The 26,308-nt window shown below is 40.9% G+C and overlaps 1 protein-coding gene across 1 annotated transcript in view; it reads left to right on the top strand.

The window, feature by feature from the left end:
* Positions 1 to 26,308, top strand: part of LOC126251977 (brefeldin A-inhibited guanine nucleotide-exchange protein 1) — a 261,180-nt gene that overhangs the window by 134,238 nt on the left and 100,634 nt on the right. Inside the window, exons 15-16 of the mRNA XM_049952749.1 lie at positions 9,409 to 9,560; positions 10,514 to 10,642. Of these exons, the coding sequence (XP_049808706.1) occupies positions 9,409 to 9,560; positions 10,514 to 10,642 (281 nt within the window). The remainder of the gene's footprint in view (positions 1 to 9,408; positions 9,561 to 10,513; positions 10,643 to 26,308) is intronic.

The following is a 26,308-nucleotide window of genomic DNA, read 5'->3' on the forward strand; positions in this document are numbered from 1 at the left end:
TGCTCTGTAATAGGCAGATTTGTGAAGAAGAGCTGTAGTCATAAATAAATCATAAAAAAAATTGTAGAAGATTCCCATCTTATATGTTCCTTTAAAATAATGGCAACCATAGTATGTAACATGCAACACACTTCATTAATCTCTGAGAAAGATAATAATGAATAGTAAAAAGAATAGTGGCTTTTTAACATAAAAATGAGGTATACTGCAGTCGAAGCAATGAGATAATTCATCTGCTTAGGAAGTGAGATCCCACAGTGTGCCTAAAACAGGGGAGATATCAGAAGTATAGAAGTATATGTATTTTCAACTTTTCGCGGCATAATGAATAGTCCATTAAATTTCGGGCACGCAGCAGGCTATCCTCAGAGTGAGTCTCAAGATGCAGTCAGTCTTGCGACTCACTCTGAGGATGGCCAGATGATACGTGGTCGAAATATCAGTGGAAGAAATTTTATTTGTGTGGCTGCATGCACAAAATTTAATGGACTATATCAGAAGTAGATTGATATGAGCAAAGAAAACTTCCTGGAATTAAAGAGTCACACTTCATGGTCCAGTCACATTAATATGCCCACAGCCTATGTTCAATCCAATGTTCAATAACCACTCACAGATGGCAAGTGGCAGCACTAGCAGTGGAGGGTATATAAAACATTTTGGGGATGTGGAAAACAGTGCAGTTGTTGTAATGCAGAAATGAAGCACTTTACCTGATGTCCAAGAAGGCAGCAGGCAGCTTATTCATGTACCCATGTTGACTGCTGTTTGAGGGCGACAAAAGCTGAAATTTGCATGCCAGTACTGCTACTGAATGGTGGCCTTTTCAGATGGATCACATTTTATGCTCCATTGGAAGGTGGCAATTGGCATGTACTGTGTGAAACATCTGAAAGCAAAGGGTTCAGGCCAGAGAAGAAAGCACTACAGTCTGGGAAATGTTTTCACGGCATTCCCTGGGTGATCTCATCATTCTGGAAGGCACAATGGATCAACACAAGTATGCATCTATCACTGAGGACCATGTCTACCCCTCAGTGCAGTTTATTTTTCCTTGACATAGTGGTATCTACAGCAGGACAGTGCAGCGTGTCACACAACTCACAATTGATATGCATGGTTCAAAGAACACCAAGATGAGTTTACCATTCTCACCGGGCCCACCAAACTCCCCAGATTTAAACCTGATGGAGAATTTCTGGGACCACCTCGATCAGGCTGTCCAAGTCACGGATCCTCAACCAAGAAACCTTGCGCAGCTGCCCACAGCATGGCTTCACATTCCTGTTGATACCTTCCAGAACCTCATTGACTTGTCTTGCATGTTTTGCTGCAGTCTGCACTGCAGAAGGTGATTATTCAGGCTTTTGGCATGTGGTCATGTTAATGTAACTGGACAGTATGGTATCAGATATGAACACGGAACAAAGGAAATCCCGGAAAATGTGTGTGAGGTGTGGCACTGTTTGGAAGTGAAACAGGGACTGAGGGGTCGTTAGAGAAAATAAAACTGTAAGCGTTTGAAACGAGCTATCAGGTAAATTTAAGTGGACAGAAGTTGCAAAAATTTAAGAGATATTAAAAGAAGTGAGGAAAAAACAATATGGAAACCCATTACTGAGAGAAGTGACAAGTTAGTTGCACACCTCGTACAGCATCAATGGATAGTGAACAATGCACTGGTAGGGAGCACTTCTACTATCAAATATGAATGTAGAACCTGAATCTCTTGGAATATGCAGTAGGTGTGGTGGCTGGTGGGGGGCAGGGAGGGGGGGGGAGGGGAAGGGGTTGGAGGGATGAATATATACAACAACAGAAATGGGATGTAAACAGTATTAGGTAAAGGATAGCTTGCTACTCAGGGACCCATTGAGTTGCAGACAAGTGCAGCAAAAAGACTGTTGCTCATTAAAGCTTTCGGCCAGAGCCTTTTTCAGCAAAGCGCACGCGCACGCACGCACGCACGCACGCACGCGCACACACACACACACACACACACACCTCATGTACATGACTGTTACCACCAGCAACTCTGACCAGAAACAGGATGTAAGGATTAATAGATGCATAAAGGTGATAAGATTGTCACAGACAAGAAAGAGATTGAAGATGGCATGGAAGCATTAGCAGTTATAGTTCACAACTGCAGCAGCCCATGGAAGAGGAAGAAAAACCAACATCAAAAATATTTGACAAAAAGCGTATTATCTGGATTTTTCAAATCTCTCTTTTTGTTGCCGTATTAGTTTCTCTTGTTTCAGCCAAAATCATGGTGCTACCTCATAAATTATTCATTCATTTTTACTGTAAATAATATTAAATAGACAACCTTTTTGTCATGTGTCATCCTATTTGACTCGCTTGATCTAATTACAGTGTTATGAAAAGGTTAGTTGCTACTTACCATATAGCAGAGATGCTGAGTTGCAGATAGGCACAACAAAAAGACTGTCAGAAAATGAGCTTTTGGCCAAAAAGGCCTACATCGGAGATAAAACACACACACACACACACACACACACACACTTATGCAATCGCATCTTCCATGTGCACACGACCCCAGTCTCTGGCTGCAAGCAGCAGTGCATGATGGAAGACGCAACCATGTGGTAGGGGTAGGGAGGAGGCTTGGGTGTGGAGGAGTAGGGATAGCAGGGTATGGGTGCGGTATGATGCTGCTTGTGGGAGCATACAGGGACGTGGTGGAGAAAGAATAAGGCAGCTAGGTGCAGTCAGGAGGTTAGACGGAGGGCGGGTGAGGGTTAGCAGAGGAGAGAAGTAAAAAGACAGTGAGTCTGTCGGTGGAATAGAGGACTATGTTATGCTGGAATGGGAAAAGGGAAGAAGCTAGAAGATAAGGATGTCCATGCAGGACTTGTTAAAGACTTTCTTTCCTTCTCCCAGTCTCTACAATGGAGACACTTCTTCGTCACCAACCCTACCAGTCAGACTCAACCAAAGATCAATGTTGAACCTGCCTGTTCAGTTCACTCCTCCATTTACCCGTGATTCACCCCCACTACCCCTCCGAAATCACCCCCTGCTAACTTTACAGAACTTCTTAATCTCATATCTTACCTCAACGTGCAAAATACCTTTACATCTGCAGAAAGAACTACAATCCACCACCTCAAAACTGATCCCAACCTTATAAACCTACCTGCTGACAAAGGCTCCACCACTGTTGTTTTGAACCACAAGGGTTACCCGGCAGAAGGTCTCCACCAGCCATCAGATTCGTCCACCTACAAATGCTACCACAGTGACCCCATTCCAGAAATCCAGCAAGATCTCCAGCCTCTCCCAAAATCCTTAGGCCCATTCCAGAACCTCTCCCTGGGGTCTGTTTATCTTCTTGTCCCTACCACTCCCTGCACTCCCACCTCCTACATGGTTCCTGAATTCTATAAACCCAACCACCCAGGTCACCCCATTGTGGCTGAGGTGCCACCGTTGAGAGGATCTCTGCTCTCATAGACCAACACCTTCAGCCTATTACCCACAACCTACCCTCGTTTATAAAAGATACCAACCATTTCCTCCACCGACTCTCCACAGTTCATGTTCCTTTACCACATGGTGTCCTGCTCGTCACTATTGATGCCGCTTTCCTTTACACTAACATCTCTAATGTCCTTGGCCGTACTACTTTTGAACATTACCTTTTCCAAAGCCCAATGGATTCCATGCCTGCAACCTCCATCCACATCAAACTTACGTATCACCAGCAATACCTGCATCCCTTCGCTCACAGCTGCAAGTGGCGCTGACTTCGGTCGCGCATCTTGAGGCTGTTGCCAATGGGCACCACTGTGGGGATCCGGACTTGGGTATCACCGGGATGTCAACCTCGTCCCGTCTGTCCCCAGATAGGTCTGCCGCTGTGGTTGCCCCGGTTGCTGCCCGCAGTGGGGCTGAGCCCTCGCCTGTGGTTGATTGGGAGATCGTTCCAAGGCGTGGCAGGCAGCGAAAGACGTCCCTGGAGGCTGATCAGAAAGCCTCCCCGGTGCGTCTGACAAACAGGTTTCAGGCACTGTCTCTGGCTGAGCCAGATGCAGCTGCCTGCCCTGTTTCAGAGAATGATTCTCAGCCTTCAAGGTCCGGGCAGTCACAGAGGGTGGGCTTATTGGTAGTTGGGAGCTCCAATGTTAGGCGCGTAATGGGGCCCCTTAGGAATATGGAGGCTAAGGAGGGGAAGAAATCCAGTGTGCACTCCGTGTGCATTCCGGGTGGAGTCATTCCTGATGTGGAAAGGGTCCTTCCGGATGCCATGAAGAGCACAGGGTGCAGCCAGCTGCAGGTGGTGGCACATGTCGGCACTAATGACGTATGTCACTTTGGATCTGAGGAAATTCTCTCTGGATTCCAGCGGCTATCTGATTTAGTGAAGGCTGCCGGTCTTGCTTACGAGATGAAGGCAGAGCTAACCATCTGCAGCATCGTTGACAGAACCGACTGCGGACCTTTGGTGCAGAGCCGGGTGGAGGGTCTGAATCAGAGGCTCAGACGGTTTTGCGACCGTGTTGGCTGCAGATTCCTTGACTTGCGCCATAGGGTGGTGGGGTTTCGGGTTCCGCTGAATAGGTCAGAAGTTCACTAAACCCAGCTGGTAGCTACATGGGTAGCGGAGGCTGTGTGGCGTGGACTGGGCGGTTTTTTAGGTTAGAAGGCCTCGGGAAAGTACGGGATGGGCTGAAATCTCAAAGGGTGCATGGCAAATACAGGACGTATACTTGAAAAAAGAGACAGCATTGGTCGTATATTTTTTACTATTGCAAAATCGATTTTCTGTCACTGAGTGACCACCTTCAGTGCTATATTGTATAACTTAAATTGGGATGCACTGTTGTCACTAAGCTTACGGCGATCACATAGTCAGTCTATGTGATCGCCGTAAGCTTAGTGACAACAGTGCATCCCAATTTAAGTTATACAATATAGCACTGAAGATGGTCACTCAGTGACAGAAAATCGATTTTGCAATAGTAAAAAATATACGACCAGTGCTGTCTCTTTTTTCAAGTATACCTGTTATCTGGTCGTAGTGCACAAGACAACATGAGTCACCAATCAATAAAATACAGGACATGCTTGGATCAAGGAACAGTCGGAATTGTAGTGGTAAATTGTTGTAGTTGTGCTGGGAAAGTCCCTGAGCTTCAAGCGCTAATAGAAAACACAGAAGCTGAAATCGTTATAGGTACAGAAAGCTGGCTAAAGCCTGAAATAAGTTCTGCAGAAATTTTTACAAAGTCTGACGGTGTTCAGGAAAGATAGATTAGGCAGGATTGGTGGTAGAGTGTTTGTGTCTGTCAATAGTGGTTTATCTTGTAGTGAAGTCAAAGTAGATACTCCGTGCGAATTGGTATGGGTGTAGGTTATACTTAACAGCCGAACTAAGTTAATATTTGGCTCCTTCTACCGACCCCCAGACTCAGATGATATAGTTGCGGAACAGTTCAGAGAAAATTTGAGTCTCGTAACAAATAAATGCCCCACTCATACGGTTATAGTTGGTGGGGGCTTCAACCTTCCCTCGATATGTTGGCAAAAATACTTGTTCAAAACCGGTGGTAGGCAGAAAATATCTTCCGAGATTGTCCTAAATGCTTTCTCCGAAAATTATTTCGAGCAGTTAGTCCACAAACCCACGCGAATTGTAAATGGTTGCGAAAACACACTTGACCTCTTAGCCACAAACAATCCAGAGCTGATAGAGAGCATCATGACTGATACAGGGATTAGTGATCACAAGGTCGTTGTAGCTAGGCTCAATACCATTTCTTCCAAATCCACCAGAAACAAATGCAAAATAATTTTATTTAAAAAAGCGGATAAAGTGTCACTAGAAGCCTTCCTAAGAGACAATCTCCATTCCTTCCGAACTGACTATGCAAATGTAGACGAGATGTGGCTCAAATTCAAAGATATAGTAGCAACAGCAATTGAGAGATTCATACCTCATAAATTGGTAAGAGATGGAACTGATCCCCCATGGTACACAAAACAGGTCCGAACTCTGTTGCAGAGGCAACGGAAAAAGCATGCGAAGTTCAGAAGAACGCGAAATCCCGAAGATTGGCTAAAATTTACAGACGCGCGAAATTTGGCACGGACTTCAATGCGAGATGCCTTTAATAGGTTCCACAACGAAACATTGTCTCGACATTTGGTAGAAAATCCGAAGAAATTCTGGTCATATGTAAAGTACACAAGCGGCAAGACGCAGTCAATACCTTCGCTGCGCAGTGCCGATGGTACTGTTACCGACGACTGTGCCGCTAAAGCGGAGTTATTGAACGCAGTTTTCCGAAATTCCTTCACCAGGGAAGACGAATGGAATATTCCAGAATTTGAAACACGAACAGCTGCTAGCATGAGTTTCTTAGAAGTAGATACCTTAGGGGTTGCGAAGCAACTCAAATCGCTTGATACGGGCAAGTCTTCAGGTCCAGATTGTATACCGATTAGGTTCCTTTCAGATTACACTGATAAAATAGCTCCCTACTTAGCAATCATATACAACCACTCGCTCACTGATAGATCTGTACCTACAGATTGGAAAATTGCGCTGGTCGCACCATTGTTTAAGAAGTGTAGTAGGAGTAATCCATCGAACTACAGACCTATATCATTGACGTCGGTTTGCAGTAGGGTTTTGGAGCATATACTGTATTCACACATTATGAATCACCTCGAAAGGAACGATCTATTGATACGTAATCAGCATGGTTTCAGTAAACATCGTTCTTGTGCAACGCAGCTAGCTCTTTATTCGCACGAAGTAATGGCCGCTATCGACGGGATCTCAAGTTGATTCCGTATTTCTAGATTTCCTGAAAGCTTTTGATACCATTCCTCACAAGCGACTTATAATCAAGCTGCGGACCTATGGGGTATCGTCTCAGTTGTGCGACTGGATTCGTGATTCCCTGTCAGGAAGGTCGCAGTTCTTAGTAATAGACGGCAAATCATCGAGTAAAACTGAAGTGATATCAGGTGTTCCCCAGGGAAGCGTCCTGGGACCTCTGCTGTTCCTGATCTATATAAATGACCTGGATGACAATCTGAGCACTTCTCTTAGGTTGTTCGCAGATGATGCTGTAATTGACCGTCTAGTAAGGTCATCCGAAGACCAGTATCAGTTGCAAAGCAATTTAGAAAAGATTGCTGTATGGTGTGGCAGGTGGCAGTTGACGCTAAATAACGAAAAGTGTGAGGTGATCTACATGAGTTCCAAAAGAAATCTGTTGGAATTCGATTACTCGATAAATAGTACAATTCTCAAGGCTGTCAATTCAACTAAATATCTGGGTGTTAAAATTACGAACAACTTCAGTTGGAAAGACCACATAGATAATATTGTGGGGAAGGCGAGCCAAAGGTTGCGTTTCATTGGCAGGACACTTAGAAGATGCAACAAGTCCACTAAAGAGACAGCTTACACTACACTCGTTCGTCCTGTTAGAATATTGCTGCGCGGTGTGGGATCCTTACCAGGTGGGATTGATGGAGGACATCGAAAGGGTGCAAAAAAAAGGGCAGCTCGTTTTGTAGTATCACATAATAGGGGAGTGAGTGTGGCAGATATGATACGCGAATTGGGATGGAAGTCATTAAAGCAAAGACGTTTTTCGTCGCGGCGAGATCTATTTACGAAATTTCAGTCACCAACTTTCTCTTCCGAATGCGAAAATATTTTGTTGATCCCAACCTACATAGGTAGGAATGATCATCAAAATAAAATAAGAGAAATCAGAGCTCGAACAGAAAGGTTGAGGTGTTCGTTTTTCCTGTGCGCTGTTCGGGAGTGGAATGGTAGAGAGATAGTATGATTGTGGTTCAACGAACCCTCTGCCAAGCACTTAAATGTGAATTGCAGAGTAGTCATGTAGATGTAGATGTAGACAGCTGCCACCCATTCCATACCAAGAAGTCCCTTCCATACAGTCTAGCCACCCATGGTCCTCGCACCTGTAGTGATGAGCAGTCCCTCTCAAAATACCCAGAGGATCTCGCTGTGGCCTTCACAAATCGAAATTACCCTTCCAACCTTGTACGAAACCAGATCTACCATGCCTTATCTCTCCAGTCACCCGCAATCTCCCAAAGTCCCACTGTCCAACCACAGAGGAGCATTACACTCATGACTCAGTACCATCCAGGATGGGAGCAACTGAATCACATTCTCCACCAGGATTTCAACTACCTCTCATCGCGCCCTGAAAAGAGAAATGTCCTACCAACTATCCTTCCCACCCCTCCCACAGTGGTATTCCACTGCCCACCAAACCTACACAAGAGAATGCATGTGAGATAGTGACTGTGTGGTCATTTCGACTGCCTGCGTGTACAACAATTTTAGATCTTCTCCACATTAGTTTGTTTTAATAAGTGTCAGGGCGCTGATAACTTCGCCAGTCCAGTCACAAGCATCACCTATTGTGCAGACAATATATCCTATGTTTCTGTAACCCTCCTGGTGTCAACCTTCATTAGTCTTGTCCCTGCCTTCTAGTCCTTCCATATTCCCATTCCATCACTACACAGTCCTGTATTCTACCAACAATCCCATAGTCTTTTTAACTCGCCTCTTCCCTGCTAACCCTCCCCCGCCCTCCATCTAATCTTACGGCTACACCTAGCTGCCATACCCTCTCCACCTCATCCCTGTATGCTCCCACAAGCAGCACTTTACTGTCCCCCACCCCTCCTCTGCTATCCCTCCACCTCCCCGCCTCATCCTCCTCCCTACCCCACCATCCAGTTGTGTCACTCATCAAGTGCTGCTGCTCGCAGTGTGGTCCCAGCAGCCAGAGACTGTGTGTGTGTGTGTGTGTGTGTGTGTGTGTGTGTGTGTGTGTGTGTGTGTGTCCTATCTCCAATGAAGGCCCGTTTGGCCAAAAGCTTATTTTCTGACAGTCATTTTGTTGGGCCTATCTGGAACTCAGAATCTCATGTGTACGATGAGTAGAAACTATCTTTTTCATAATAATGCTGTATTCCACCCTGGATTTTCTGTTGTTGGATCTAGAATAAATACAAACATTTTATTCTTTTCATGATGTGTAGGTCATAAAGACAACAGTTTACAAAGAATAGATTGCTACTCACCACATACAGGAGGTGTTGAGTCGCTGACAGGCACAAAATGTATATCTGATTAAACTAAAAGCGATTTTTCTTAGGTAAATTCAGAAAAACAATATTCACACAAATGATATAAAAATTGTAATAAATCAAACAAAGCCTATATTAAGGCATTTATCTTCATTAAAACGTAGTGCATAGATAGGTGCTGGATTTTTCTTCAGAGAATATTTGGTCATGTGTATGCTACTGTAGCAACATTTCACTTATTGTTCTTTTTTATGTCTAAGAGAGTTCTTTACCTTACGTTTCTAGTGATATCAAGTGAAAAGAAGCGACGTCTCCTGTGGAACATGGAAATGGAAGCAATATCTGCTGCAGCCAAGAATTTAATGGAATCAGTCAGTCATGTCCAGGCGCCATTTACCTCAGCTAAGCATGTGGAACATGTTAGGCCTATGTTTAAAGTGAGTTACCATTTCTGCTCTGCAAATCGTACTAATCTTGAAGCCATTTGACATCCACTCCTGAAGGCCTGCAATCATCTTGATGCACTGTGATCAACAGCTACACACATCCTTGCTATTCCTGCATATTTTCTTGTCCCACAAAGAAATTCCATGGTTTATCTACAACTATTCACTTCACTACATGGCATGCCTACCCCCATTTCAAGTTCAATATTTTCGTAAATGTGTCTTCTAGTTTACTTTTCCTGAATCCATTTTTTCGTAATTTCCTGCATGCATTGTCCATTTTTGTATTTAAAAATTATTTTCACTTCCATAAGTTAAAACTAGTAGTACATACAAATTGTAAATGTTCTGTTTCAAACACAGAGTTTTGAAACCTCTGTTTATTTTATCAAAAGCACTCCTGGTCACGCTTTTCTGTTTATTTCCTTTTTCCATCATTTTTTTATCTCATTTTTGGCTAATTCATGCCAGAATTGGTTTTGAGAAGTGTCCCACATTAAGCTCGGGTCTTGTGTGTGTTACTTCTTTGAACTTATTATGGAAGAAATTTTAAAAAGACTGCATTGTTCTGAGGAGGAATCCAAAGTTGCAACATCAGAATATTTGTTGAAATTTGAGGTGAAATTCTCTGACACTTTGTAGGTCATACTTATTATAAGTTTTCAAGTAAACTAAAAAGTGTATATAAATAATTTTTGTGCCTTTTTACACATGTGCAAGTGACTTTTTAACAGCTACTTATAAATAAATTATGTCAACATAAAGAAGGGTTGCTTCTTTGACTGAGCTTGCAGGCATAGTAGCAACTTTTTTTAAAAAATTTATCTGTCTATTTTTTAAATCAACCATCTTCTCTTGAAATTAACAATTGTTAAAGTTAATTATAATTATTGTAATTTATTGTTATAGAATTATTCACTGTACACTTTGAATGGTTGTTTCAGATGGCTTGGACACCATTTCTTGCTGCTTTCAGTGTTGGCCTACAAGATTGCGATGATCCTGAAATTGCTTCACTGTGTCTGGATGGTATTCGTTGTGCAATCCGAATAGCATGCATCTTTCATATGACGGTTGGTATAATGCTATATATTTGTGTTCAAATCCTCTAACTCATACACGGCTTGACACTTTGCTCCATACCTAGACCCTCTTCCCAACAAGCTTCATTTAGGCATTTTTATTTTATCCTAATTATTTTCTTTAAGAGATTCAGTGTAATATTATTTTGGTTGTAGCCACTCTGTCATGTCTAAGTTGATCGTAATTTATTTACTGTTGCAACCAGTTCTGGAGTAGTCGGTAGATTACTAAATGATAAGTCTGTGTAAAGAAACTAATTAACATATGATACTAAATTTCATAGTCATATGTTTTCCAAATAAGTAGACAGGGGCATCCAAAAACAGTATTCTTGAAGTGACAAGTATTTAACATGTTGTAATTTGTTAAAAAGAAATGTCAATATTGCCAAAATGGCAGACCTAAAGATATCTCCAAACAAGGCGGAGCAGAGTTTTATAAAACTAAACCCGTATTCAGGAAGGCAGTGGCTCAAATCTCCATCGCCGGCCGCAGTGGTCTCGCGGTTAAGGCGCTCAGTCCGGAACCGCGCGACTCCTACGGTCGCAGGTTCGAATCCTGCCTCGGGCATGGATGTGTGTGATGTCCTTCGGTTAGTTAGGTTTAAGTAGTTCTAAGTTCTAGGGGACTGATGACCACAGATGTTAAGTCCCATAGTGCTCAGAGCCATTTTTTCAAATCTCCATCTGCCTGTCCGTGCAATTTTAGGTTTTATGTTGTTTCCCTAGATCTGTTAAGGCAAATACTACAATGGTTTCTTTGAAAAGGACCCAGTAAATTTCCTTCCTCATTCTTAAAATGAAGAACCACTATGACAGCATCCATTGTGCACCATTGTGGAATTAGTGTTTGTCCAAGGTCATTTAAAAACAGATAAATTTATTTGTGGGAAAAAATGTGCAAAAAGAAAATAAATTAAAAAAAAACTGCTTAAAACTGTTGGTGACAAATCTTGCCACATGGATGGCCTTAGATTGATGAGAAGCAGTGAATTAAAAACCAACAGTAAAGAAGATAAAGATATAGTCTGTTTGAAAGTGCACATCTTCGTACATCCATGAAATAAGAATCTGCTGTTTGGAAACATTCACTACTGTGTTGCTCTATTCCATACCCCTTAGCATGTGTGATTCCTCCGAGGTATACTGTAAGATGGCCAAGATGTTGCTGCACAATGTGGAGCATTCTTTGACAGCAGTCCTCCAAAGGTCATCCAGTGTGTGATGTTGCACTGTGAGTTTCACATAGTCTCATGTATGCTAAGTTAGGTTTATCGCCACAAAATTTAGATGTATATTGTTATGTCATAATCAGAATAAAGTCCAAATCCAAAAGCAGGGTTGCTGGTGAAGTACTACACTTAGCATAAAAGGCAAATTTATCATGAACACCATTTGTCAGCCAGAACAGAAGTCAACTCCTGGACTGTATGTACAGCTATTTATACAAACATTGAACATTCCAGAATGTATAGACATTTCAAACATAAGAGATTTGGAGAACCTTCAAGAACTGATAACTCCTAAACGGCATGTAACTCCAGGTGGTCTGGTTTGAACTGGCAACCCATAACGTGTCAGCCAGTGACACCAGCCACTACATCACACTGCACAATGCAAAGCTCACAGAATTGCTCTGTCTCGTGGAGAAACAATGACCCTCTGTTCAGACGTTTTCGTTGGAGCAGACTACAGCACCCTGGACTAGATCCGGCTGGTGGTTGTCTATATGAGAGGCACTGGTGGATCTTCACTTTCTGGTAATGTTGTCACATCATCTTCATTATGACAGGATTCAAAGGTAGTCTCTCCCACAGAAGTTTCGCAATACTCTAGTGCATCTTCAGTCTTTTTGAAAGAGAAGCCTTCATCATCAGTGTGTGTTCGGGCCTGTATAAGGAGGACATTGACAACACCTCTGCAGTTTTGTCTTTTTGATGAAGGGCCATAATCCTCAACTTCGTTTTTGATGTCCAATAAGCAACAAAGGATATGATAGGGTCCAGAGTAGTGCTTCAGTAAATTCACCAATAGTATTGCTCTCTGCACAGGCATTAAAATTCATAACCACTCTCCCGGGCTGTGGCTCACTAGCCCATACTTTGCATCAATAGCTCTCTCGGTCCTCTCCTGGGCATCCAGGGTCTGTATGTGAGCCAACTGCTTTGCTTCTTTGGTCCTGGTAGTCAGGTGTTTCATTTTCTCACAGGTGAAACTGGAACAGGGTATCAATTGTCATTTCTGCCTCACAGCTGTGGAGTAGAAGAAATGGTATGAAGCCTGTAGTGCCTCACTCACTTAGTTGTATTTGAATGTCATGAAGGGCAGTATTGTACGCCAATCTCTCTCTGTTAGACAGACATTAGCATACATTGAAAGCATATCTGCCAGTGTTTTATTAAAGCATTCTTTGAAATCAGTTGTTTGCATGAAGTAGGCAGTTGTCATCCTATGGGTGATGTTGCAACATGAAATTACCTTCGATATCATTCTCAACTGGAAAGCTTTTCCACGATCAGAGATCATCGCACTGCGTGCTCTGTGCTTCAAAACGTCTTCTACAAGGAACCTTGCAATTTCCAGAATTTAAGCAGTTGGCACAGGTTTGCTGACAGAATAACAAGGGAGGTAGTCATTGCAGATTATATCTGTCAGTTCCTGTTTGTCGGCTATGTAACCCACAAGAAATTTATTCCAATTTGGTGGAATGATGCTGCTGCAGGCAGAATTAGTACCAGATGCCCAGGAGGCAATTGTGGCATGTTTTTCCGTTGCTTACATTCGTTACAGGGACTCGTATAGTGTTTTCTGGTTTGGTAGAGATGTGGCCAGTGATACTAGCGTGACATTCTGTCTAGAGTCTTCGTGAGTCCCAGGTGACCGTATGTTGGAGCATCGGGAAAAAACTTCAGGATAGTTGGTCATAGATGAGCTGGGATGATGAGCAGCTATTTCCACCACATCAGATCATACTTTCTCTTACACAATGTCTTTCTAAGTAATTGGAAGATTCCTTTTGTTGTTTACTCATTTTTCAAGGCTATGGTTTTCAGCAATAACTGAGATTTTGCCGATAGCTGCTATGTTCTGACACAGGATTCCTTGAAAAACATTTAGCCTTCTTGTGTTTGCATCCATTTTTGCATGCTACTGTGAGGTATTGCTGAAATCTCTGTGCTCATCTCACCAGTCGACCCAGCAAAACCTTCAGGCTAGTCCCTAACAACATAAATGGGTTACCAAATAAATATAACTGGAGCTTGTTGATCACGCCACAACTGCAAGGGGCTCTCTCTTGGTTGTAGAGTACCGTATTTACTCGAATCTAAGCCGCACTTTTTTTCCAGTTTTTGTAATCCAAAAAACCGCCTGCGGCTTAGAATCGAGTGCAAAGCAAGCGGGAGTTCTGAAAAATGTTGGTGGGTGCCGCCACAACTAACTTCTGCCGTCGAATATATGTAACACCACACAGGCATGCTTTGTAGGCACAAAGATAAATACTGGCACCAAAATCTCTGCGTCAGTAAATAAATTAAAAAAAAAAAGTGGAAGACGAGCCTTTTTCCTCCGCCCAGAGTTTCGACCACTGCATTTTGGTACATTATCCAACGAAGTAAATACAAATTCTGTATTGTTGATCTTCGAATGTAGCAGCATTTCAATGTACTACGAAAATCCGACTGGCAAGACTGTTAGGGATGTTTGTCAATATGGCCAACTCTACGTTCTGAATTTTTTTCCTACCTGTGAGAAGAGATGGTTGCTAATAGGAGCTTTTATGAATTGTGAATCACATGTAGTATTCTCTTCGCCATAAGATTAATACGAATATAAACATTTTGCCATGTATTGTTTCATGTTTGCTACTATCTCATTTAAATCCTGTCTGCCTAATAAACTACGAAACTAGAGTGAGAAAACAGCAAACGCGGAAGAATATACATATCATGTCATGTTTATATTCGTATTATTCTTATGTCTGATAGTGATACAGTCAGAAATGAAGCACGGCAACTGACTAGATTTTTAAATCTAAAATGACTCTAATTTCTGTGCAGAATGTAATGAACTAAAGAGGCACCTGCAAAGATTTTCAAACTGAGAAAAATTTTCGCTAAAATTTCGTTCAGAACATCATCTATCATACGCAGTCTATTATTTGGTTCTTGTTGATCATTATCAAAGAAAGCAGTAGTGTAAGTAACAACAAATGTTTTGCTAATGAAACGATTCCGCTCTACTTTTTATTTGTAAGCGGCGGTAGCGCGCACAAAAGCAAGCCACGCCGCGAGCGGCGACAGGCCGTAAACATACACCTACCAGAATGCAACAAACAATGCATGACACAGTACAGTAATGCATTACTATAACAAAGAGAACGGCACTTATCAGATCAAAGAAAAATAATCAATCAATTCAAACCAGACGAAGCACGTGAAAAAGGAAGGATATCCGTATAAATACGGACGGAGCGCGTGACGCGTAGCAATGGCTACCTGGTAAACCGTAACTGCTAAGCTTATGACTCGAACCAAACTACAGCAGCTGTATCGTCATTCATTTGACCTAAATTGTGTCTCATATTACAATTAGACGAACTTTGTTTCGATTTGGAGGTGCGACCTAAAACTTTTCTCTCCCCTTGAATTTCGAGTCTCAAATTTCAGGTGCGGCTTAGATTCGGGAAAATTTTTTTTCCTTGATTTCGAGTCTCATTTTTCAGGTGCGGCTTAGATTCGAGTGCGGCTTACATTCGAGTAAATACGGTAGTTCCTCTCGGACTCTGAGAGTACTTTTGAAGTATAAGCTATCACCTTTCCACCATGTTCATGGATTTGTACTAGAACTGTACATATCCCATAATGCCTAGCATCAGTGTGAAGTTCTGTCTAAGCATTCTCTTCATAGCATGCTAAATCTGGAGGTGATGATAGTGCCTCCTTAAGGTCAAGGGAAGATACTTCTTACACATCTTTTCAGCAAAATTTGGTGTCTCACTGCAGTAGTTCTTTCAGCGGTCTTGCCTCGGTACAGAAGTCCATTATGAATTGTTGGTAGTTTGAGCACATTCCAAGAGATTTTCACACATCATGAATGTGCTGGGAAGTTGGAAAATCTGTGACAGATGTTATTTTCTCTGGTTTGGATGGACTCCCCATCACCATTCACTAGATATCCCAATATTTTTATTCTTGGGTGACAAAGAGACATTTCATTGGTTTCGAGTAGAGAACTGCAGTTTGAACACACTAAGATTGTCATATTGCTAAATGTTCTTCAAATGTCTTCAGAAAAACAAGAATGTCATGTAGTTAGCAAAGACATAGTGTCCATTTAACATGTCAAAGCAGGTTGTCCATCTTATGATTGAAGTTTATTGGAGTGTTACATAATCCAAACAGTATAACTTTGAACTCATAGGCCATGGGGAGTTATGAAGGCAGTCTTTTCATAGTCAGCTTCATCAATCTCAGTTTGCCAGTAGGTTTGTTGTATGTCCATAGTTGAGAAATACTTTGCTCCACTCTAGCTATCTAGGGGGCCACCAATGTGCGGTATAGATATCTTTTTTTGTGCAGCCTTGGAAGTGGATGCAGAAGTGGCATGCACCATCCTTTTCCTATACAACGACTACAAGAGAGGAACAAGAAGAGATCTGAAGGTATAGTGGTGTCATATTGCAGTGTCATCTCCAGTTCTGGACTATTCGTTATTCAGTATTCAGCCAGTGACACCCTATACAAGTGCCAGAAAACTCCACCTATGGAGCTGAGGCCACAACAGATGAAAATTGACCATAGTCAACAGTTACCAAGATGTCAGGAAATCTCACTGACATTATGATTGATTACAGACTTGTTCAGACGTTAGTTCACGTTTCTGTTATTTCGAATGCTAAAGAATACTATGTTCCATGACATGACAGTGACTGTGCAGAAAGTCGAAAATGGGAAATACATTCAACCTATATGAACATACACTGCAAGAATCATCAATCTCAGTTTGCCAGTAGGTTTGTTGCATGTCCATAGTTGAGAAATACTTTGCTCCACTCTAGCTGCCTTGGGGGTCACCAGTGACAGGACACAGCCATTTGATTTTGTTGTTTTATCATAATGTAGTCTTAACATTCTCAGATGGGATTGCTTTCAGGTATTGCAAGCAGTTACAGACAGTGGAAGTTTAGAATTCCATACTGACGAAAGCACTCATAACAGAGATCACTTTGAGTGGTTGTTTGCCATTGAAGATGATGATATCTCACCATCATCAAAGAGCAAGTTCTAGTCGTCAATCTAGATGCTCAGTTAAACTGTGAAGCTTCTGTCAGTTGCGTAAAGCTATTCTGGTCCAAAAAAGGAATTTACATACCAGCAATGATCATAAGCATTGTAGGTGGTCAAGTAGAGCTTGGGATCACTAACTGTCACAATCATCCACAGCTTGTCCCTAAAGGTATGTTTATAGGGACAGGCGAACCTGCCTAGGAAGGGCAGTTCAGTGCCATCTCTGAAGAATCAGGCTCTGTCTCAACTATCCACTCATACTGGCTGCGGGATCAAAATGGTGTCTGTCCTTTCGGGCATGTCCAGACTCGGACTTTTACAGAAATCGGTGAAGTGCCATAAGTGTAATGAGGATAATGGGTGAGGGACACTACATTAGTAGCGTGTGAATAAGTTGAGAATTTTGGTGTCATGGAAGACATGCTAGGTAGTCTGTGCAGTTTCCATGACAACTGCATCAGCATGACTTAGTAGTCAGAGCATCTGCCTAGTTGGCAAGAGTTCCCGGTTTTAAATCCCAGTTTGGCACAAATTTTAAACTTTCCCTATTGATTTAAATATATGCCCACTCACAGCTGACATCTATAATTTCTTTTGTCGTCACTCATAGTGGCTGCTGGATCAAAATGGTGTCCATTCTTTCAGAATGTCTGAAAGAACAGGCACCACATGTATATACTAAGAAATTGTTCAAACCTAAATTATCTGCTAATGATGAAAAAAATTTGAGTCTGAAATGTGGGACTAACTTTGATCAGCTTATTATAAAGAAATTTTCTTGTATTCCTAGTTTATTTTGTTTCTAGGGCAGCTTACTTTTTTTCTGTAATATGCATATATTTCGAAACACGTATGATATTCCAAGATGCCATTGCCATTTGTAACAAAATTATGGTCATTGTATCTACTTAGACTTGTTAATTTTTTAGGATAATAGAAAACAGATGGGTAGCTTTGAAATGTGAATCAGACAGGCAAAAAGACAAGGCCCTGCAGAAATACTCGTATAACATAAGATACTGGTTTTAATTAACGAAAGGAGAAAATATAAAAGTGGAACAAACAAAACAGGCAAAAGAGAGAATACAGACATCTAAAAAGTGAGATTGACAGAAAGTTCACAATGGCAAAGCAGAAATGATGAGAGGGAAAGGCAAGACTGTAGAAAGATGCATGACCATGAGAAGAATTCAGGGATTTGTCTGTGCCGCATTACCAAGGTCATTTTGAATAACTTGCCTAGAGGAAGGGGATATAAGCAACAGCTATGGTTTTAACATACAAAAGTAAATAATTGTTATTAAAAATATCAGAACAATTACAGTATAAAAGAATAAGTGTATATTACTTTTCTGTAAGAACAAAATTGAATTAAAAGTCAAATGCTATACTGCTCTCTTAAATCAGTTTAAGGCTTAAAGTTTTAGAAAAGCCCAGTATACATAAATAATCTTTTGTATACCAGTTATGAAATAAACTAAACCCTATTGATTTGAAAAGATCAAGAACAGGCTAATAAACAAACATTCTTGTCAAGAATTTAGTGCATTTTAGTTGGAATCAGTGTCTTTAGGGATGGCACAGATCCAGAACGTTGCTGAGGATGAAGAACGTGTCTGACGTATCTACAGCTGATGGTTTAGATGAAATTTTCTTTTCAGCCCTCTGGAACATTGCAGAAATGCTTACTTATTTCTTGGATGGAGCTCTTTTTTTGGCAAAAACTATTTTATATGGTGTACAGATTCATAAATTCAGAAGTATTGTATAGTTTCCTACTCTTTGTGAATTTTACCAAATTGTTTAAGGTTAATGAAGCCTCAGCCCAAGAGATAGGAGTTCAGGCATTGCTTCTTCGTCACACTCAGTTTTTTGTGCCTCCTATGGGATGAAACACTTTGTAATCACATATTGTCAGTCAGCTCTTCTTCATTAGCTAAACTTCTGCCACTGCTGATTCAATCTTCAACTTCATCTATTGAAAACACACTCAGTTAATTAGTTTATGCAGAATTTATCATTCATACAATTTTATAGTGATCAGTTGTCACCTCATCATCATTTACATTGTTTTCCATCTCAGCCTTGTCAACCAATTCAGGGCAATGCAGTTGGCTTACTTTAGCAACCCAACGTCCTCCATAGCCCCATCGAGTTGCTTTTTCCATAATGCTCTGCTGCTCGCAGTGTGGTTTCAGCTGCCAGAGACTGTGGTTTTGCGTGTGTGTGTGTGTGTGTGTGTGTGTGTGTGTGTGTGTGTGTGTGTGTGTGTGTGGTGTCTATTTTTGACAAAGGCCTTGTTGGCAGAAAGCTAACTTTCTGACAGCCTTTTTGTTGTGCTTTTCTGCAACTCATTGTCTCTGCTATATGGTGAATAGCAACTATCCTTTTCATAATATTGTTACACTCCATCTGGGATTTTCCATTGTTTGATTTTGCCTTAGTGATTTACTTCGATCCTAACCGAGTGCTGTTTTCTTTCGTCACTATTTTCTTATGCATTGTTATACTCAGTGTCCATTCTTCTTTCTCTTCTTTCCTATGTTTCTCTTGTCGCCTTACAAACCACACTGCAAGCTCTATGAGCTACACTGTATCGACCATCTCGACTGTGCACAGCTAACGATTACAAGACCATGCTGATTGTTGGTGTTGCATCTCATGTCCCACATTACTCCTTCCAATATCATAAATCCTACACCTTCACATTGATCACTCTCCCTGCACCAACCTTGTGTATTTTTGTGTGCTATTTCCTGCATCTGTCGTGTACCACACAAACATGCACCTCATCCTAAAAATCCCCTCCTCTTCCCATCCCTCACTCCTTCACCTCTCTTTTTCAATTTGCATCTACTAATTTTACCTAATAGTCACATCTTCTGTCCCCCTTCTTCACACTTATCCACCCACAGACCTGCAACCCACACCATTGATATTATTATTATTATTATTATTATTATTATTTCTTTGCGCTCATTGTGACATCATTAGATTAGATTAGATTAGATTTACTTTCATTCCAATTGATCCGTAGTGAGGAGGTCCTCCAGGATGTGGAACATGTCAGAAAAACAACAATACATGACAAATATTTACAATTAAAACAAATAAGCTAATGTACCATTCCACAGGTCCCAAGTGGAATGATCGTCATTTTTTAATGAACACTAAGAGTAATTTTACAAATACTAATGCACTGAATTTAAAATAAAAAAGTTTTTTATTTATTTATAAGGTAATACAACTACTGTAATACTTATTTACAATGAACACATTACTGCACTGAAATGGTGCAGAAGTTAGATTATACTAACACACACACACACACACACACAAATTTTCAATGAACACATTACTGCACTGAAATTGTGCAGAAGTTATGTTGTACTTATATACAAATCAGTTGGTTTTACTAAGAAATTCATCAATGGAGTAGAAGGAGTTGGCCACCAATAAATCCTTTAGGCTTCTCTTAAACTGAATTTCATTGGTTGTTAAGATTTTTATGGCTGCTGGCAAGTTATTGAAAATGTGTGTTCCTGAATAATGCACACCTTTTTGTACAAGACTAAGTGACTTTAAATCCTTGTGAAGATTATTCTTATTTCTAGTATTGATTCCATGAATTGAGCTGTTGGTTTGAAAAAGTGATATATTTTTAATGACAAATTTCATTAAGGAATAAATATATTGGGAAGCAGTAGTTAGTATCCCTAGTTCCCTAAACAGGCTTCTGCAGGATGTTCTTGAGTTCACACCACATATAACTCTCACTGCACGTTTTTGTGCCCGGAAAACTTTAGCTTGGCTTGATGAATTACCCCAAAAAATAATCCCATATGACATTATGGAATGAAAGTAAGCATAGTATGCCAGCTTTTTCATTTTTATATCCCCTATGTCTGACAAAATTCGCATTGCAAACAGAGATTTGTTAAGACGCTTCAGCAGTTCTGTGGTGTGCTCCTCCCAGTTGAATTTATTATCAAGCTGTAATCCCAAGAATTTAACACTGTCCACTTCTTCTATCTTCTTGTCATCGTATGTTAGACATATACTCTTGGGACACCCCTTACAAGTTCTGAACTGCATGTAGTGTGTTTTTTCAAAGTTTAGTGACAAAGAATTGGCTAGGAACCAGTGATTAATGTCCACAAATATTTTATTGGCTGATTTTTCTAAGACTACATTTGACTTGCTATTTATTGCAATGTTTGTATCATCGGCAAACAAAACAAACTTGGCATCTGGTAATGTTACTGATGAAAGGTCATTGATATACACAAGAAAAAGTAAGGGCCCCAAAATGGAACCTTGTGGGACCCCACATGTAATTAGTTCCCAGTTGGATGAGGCCTGATAGCTTGATACATGTCTCTTTCCTAATAACACCCTTTGTTTCCTGCCAGAGATATAAGATTTGAACCATTTTGCAGCATTTCCTGTTATACTATAATATTCTAGTTTACTTAAAAGGATATTGTGATTTACACAGTCAAATGCCTTTGACAGATCACAAAATATACCAGTTGCCTGCAATTTTTTGTCTAATGAATTAAGCACATTTTCACTGTAAGTGTAGATAGCCTTCTCAATATCAGAACCTTTTAGAAATCCAAACTGTGACTTTGACAGTATGTTATTTGAGATAAGATGGTTATAAAGACGACTGTACATTACTTTTTCGAAAATTTTTGAGAATGCTGGCAACAGTGAAATTGGACGGAAATTTGATGCTATTTCTTTATCTCCCTTCTTAAACAGTGGCTTAACTTCAGCATATTTCAGCCATTCAGGAAATATTCCACTAATAAACGACTGGTTACACAGATAGCTTAATATGTTACTTAGCTCAGAATCACATTCTTTAATTAACTTTGTTGATATTTCATCATACCCACTAGAAGTTTTTGATTTTAAAGATTTTATGATGGACATTATTTCTGTTGGGGTAGTGAGGGTCAAATTCATATTAAGGAAGTTACTTGAAATGTCTGGTCTAAGGTAATCCATAGCAGCATCTACCGAACCTGACAACCCCATCTTGTCAGTAACAGTTATAAAATGTTTGTTAAAAAGTTCTGCAACACTATACACATCTGTCACCAATGTATCATTTACTCTTAATGCTATTTGTTCCTCTTCATGCCTGGTTCTACCGGTCTCCTCCTTCACTATATCCCATATTGTCTTTATTTTGTTATCTGATATGACTATCTTTTCCTTGTAATATATTTGCTTTGACATCCGTATTACAGTCTTTAATATTTTGCAGTATTTCTTATAATGTGCTATAGCATCAACATTGGAAATGTTTCGGAGTGACAGATACAGTTTTCTTTTTGTTTTACAAGATACCCCTATTCCTCGAGTAATCCATGGCTTCTTTGTAGACTTTGCTCTAACCTTGGTAAGTTTTGGGGGAAAGCAGTGTTCGAATAAGGTAAGCACTTTATTAGCAAAAATGTTATATTTTTCATTCATGCCATGAACGCTGTAAACATCAGTCCAGTGAATGTCTCTGAGGAGTGTCCTAAAATAATCAATTTTTGGCTTACTGATTACCCTGTTGAGCTCAGATTTAACAGATTTTATATCCTGTTCAGTATTAACATTTAACAGAAGGAACTGCATGTCATGGTCTGAGAGGCCATTGACTATTGGTTTTGTAATATAATTTTGTTCATTGGACTTTTCTATAAAGATATTATCAATGGCTGTTTGTGAGCAAGTGGCTATCCTAGTGGGGAACTTTACTGTGGGAATTAAGTTGAATGATAGTGTTACTAACTCAAACAAGTTCTTATTGGGAGAGTCTTTAAGGAAATCTACATTGAAATCACCAGCAACCACTATTTCTTTGTTTTTGGTTGTTAAATGGGCCAGTACAGCTTCAAGGTGGTTGACAAACAGATTAAAGTTACCTGCAGGTGCTCGATATACACTTAATATTATGAAGGATTTTTTGTGAAATTCTAATTCTGTTGCACATGCTTCCATATGCTGTTCTAGGCAAAATTTATGAATGTCTATGTTCTTAAATTTATGACAGTTCCTGATGAATGTGGCAACTCCTCCTTTCTCCATTTCTGATCTACAAAAGTGAGATGCTAACCTAAACCCTGTAACACTTAAAAGTTCTATACCAGTGGTCACATGATGTTCAGAGAGGCAGATTATGTCAGCTGGGTTTGAAGACTCTAATTCATCTATGCAGATAGTTAATTCATTAATTTTATTTCTCAGTCCTCGAATATTTTGATGCAATAAAGATAGCTGACATTTCTCATTGACTGAGTTAAGATTGGGTGGAGTTAAAATATCTGCTGACAGTTGAAAATTCTTAACCAATGGCTGTTTATGCTGATGTAATAAGCTGGAATTATGTTTTTTGATTTCTTTCTCAAACTGAAGATTTGTCTCAGTTCTAACCTCTCTTAAAATTTGCTTTCTTTCTGTCCTCCCTACCCTAAAAAAGGGTCTTTTCTGAATCCTATAACCACTGGTATTTTACCACTCATGATAGTGCCTCCCCCCTTTAACTTTCCTGCTATTTCCCCAGCCAATTTACCCTTCCCCTTCCTGTTGAGGTGAAGGCCATGCCTAGTATAATCCCACCTACTGAGAGAATCAACAGGAACCACACCAATGTGTGACCCCGCACCCGACATGAGCAGCCGTTCCAGCTCCAAATTAACTCTCTTGACAGAAGAGTTCAAATGAGGTCGGTCATGGCGCCCAAGAACAGATACAAACTCAACACTAGTATGCTTCGATGCTGACGCAATCTTCGCCAGGTCACACTCTATACTGTACCCAGGATCTCTGTCAATACTGTTACCTGCCCCACCCACTATAACCACGGTGTCTTCCTTAGTGAAATCTTTGCAAAGTGATCCTAAATCCTCTGTCACCTGCTCCAGACCAGCACTAGGTTTAAAAAAATTGGTGACCTGGTATTCTGATCCTAGTTCATCCTGCAAAAGTTGGCCAACACCTCTTCCATGGGAACTACCTAACAACAACACTTTCTTTCTCTTTACTGATTTCCCTACATTCTTACTTTTCAATTTGCTGCTGAAAGTTTGTTGTGCCCTGTCTACACCTGCAACTGCTTGAGGCTCACCAGCTTCTAACTGAAGCAACAGGTCAAATCTATTTTCCACATTCACCATAAAGCTGTCAGACAAAGTTCTAGGCCTGTTCCTCCTGTTGCCTGTTGCCACTTCCCACCTCTCTGTACCCTTCTCCCTCCTTAACCTGTCAAGATCTCCCCTGGCCTTGTCCAACTCAGCCTGAAGGGCGGCAATTTTCCCCTCCTGTTCTAGTATCTTCCTATCTCTACTACAAATCCTACAAAACCACTGATGAGTCTCATTTACTTCCCCTATTCCCACGCCACTACAGTCACCCACATGGAAAAAACTACAGCACCCATCACACCAAAGCCCCGACCTAACAATTCTACGGCAAGTCAAGCACTTTTCACTCATGATAAACGTAATAGTTTATTAAGAATAAGTCAGTTAAATTACAGATAAACACGAAAATATGGTTACACAAATTTGGCCTATAAGCAACTGTTTACGCAACTGTGTGTAAACAAAAACAAAAGTACAAAGTTTCTGAAACAACAACTTAAACTTTACGCTACTTTCCGGAAATGCTAGTTAAATAATGAAGAGGTACGCTAAGTTAAATTGCTGGAGAGAGCAAGGAACAACTAAACGAAATTCTATAGATTTGCTTCAGCAGAACGTAAACAGAAAATACGACTGTTGCAGTTGGTTTTCACCTTTCAGTATCAGCCTACTCCCTCAGATTTCATCTCGTTTCCCCCTATTTTGTCTTTTTCATACTTTTCATAATTTTCCCACTTGTTTGAGTGTATTTTTGCAATTTTTTCAGACAAAATTCTATGTTATTTACATATTGGTATGTTCTTTTCCCACCACCATGGATCCTTGCTTCCTCCATCTGTGTCAATACAGAAAATTTCCTCATTACTAGCCAAAACCCAAGCCCATGTATTGTTCCTACGTTATTGCTTGGCACATGGAATCTCCCCAAATGGCCTTATCATTGAATTTCCCATCTCTGACTGTCACCCTTCCTTCCACAATGACCTCCATCTGTTCAGAAGCTGCCAATCCTTAGCCCTCACCAATATAGTCCTGAAAAACCATATCAATCAGGCCCAAACCTTCTTGCAATACCTTCTCTCCATCCATAAAACTCTCCTGCTGTGCAGTCCCAAATTCCTGGCTCCCATAACACACATTGAAACTCTTGCCCTCTTGGAACTAGAGCAACAGGCACAACACCAACTCGAAACTCTCTCCGAACGGCTCACTTCCTACTCCCACCTTGAACTACCAGTGTCCACCACCTCTACAATCACCTCCAAACCTCCCCCACATCCTCTCATAGCTCACAAACCCTCTCTTGCAGACCGGCTACATTTATCCTACCCTCCAAAACTCCCTCCCACCACCACACAGAAACCTGAACTTAACAGACCCAAAACATAGTCATGAACCTTTCCTCCAAAAGTCTTAGCCCCACGTAAGTATCAGTCCTTTCAAAGGCCTCACCTTTGCCCCACTCACAAATTAACTTGTGCAGGATCTGTTAAAGCCCTTCTCCCTGTCCCTGTAGTGGAAACACTTTTTCGCGACCAACCCTACCAATCGGACTCAACCAAAGACCAATGTTGAATCATGCCTGACTCATTTCACTCCTCCTCCCAACCACGATCCACTCCTTCTGCCCCCAAAATCACCCCCTGTTAACTTTCCAGAATTTCTTAACCTCAAACCTTGTCTCACCATCATTCCCCAAATACCTCAACATGCAAAGTAATTTTACATCTGTAGAAAAATCTGCAATATACCACCTAAAAACTGATCCCAACTTTATAATCCTACCTGCTGACAAAGGCTCCACCACTGTTGTTTTGAACCACAAGGGTTACCTGGCAGAAGGACTCCACCAGCTGTCTGATAGACCCACATACAAACCCTGCCACAATGACCCCATTCCAGAAATCCAGCAGTGTCTCCAGTCTCTCCCGAAATCCTTGGGGCCATCCCAAAATCTTTCCCCAGAGTGTATCTCTCTCCTCACCCCTACCAATCCCCACACTCTTACCTTCCACATGCTTCCTGAATTCCATAAGCCCAATCACCCAGGACACTCCATTGTGGCCAGTTACTCTGCTCTCTTAGACCAACACCTTCAGCCTATTACCCGCAACCTACCGTCGTATATAGAAGATACCAACAATTTCCTCCACTGACTCTCCACAGTTACTTTTGTTTTTTTCCCCCCTCCCTCCCCACGGTGCCTTACTTGTCGCTGTTGATGC

The sequence above is a fragment of the Schistocerca nitens genome, chromosome 4, assembly GCF_023898315.1.
Source record: "Schistocerca nitens isolate TAMUIC-IGC-003100 chromosome 4, iqSchNite1.1, whole genome shotgun sequence".
NCBI classification, from domain to species: Eukaryota; Metazoa; Arthropoda; class Insecta; order Orthoptera; family Acrididae; genus Schistocerca; species Schistocerca nitens.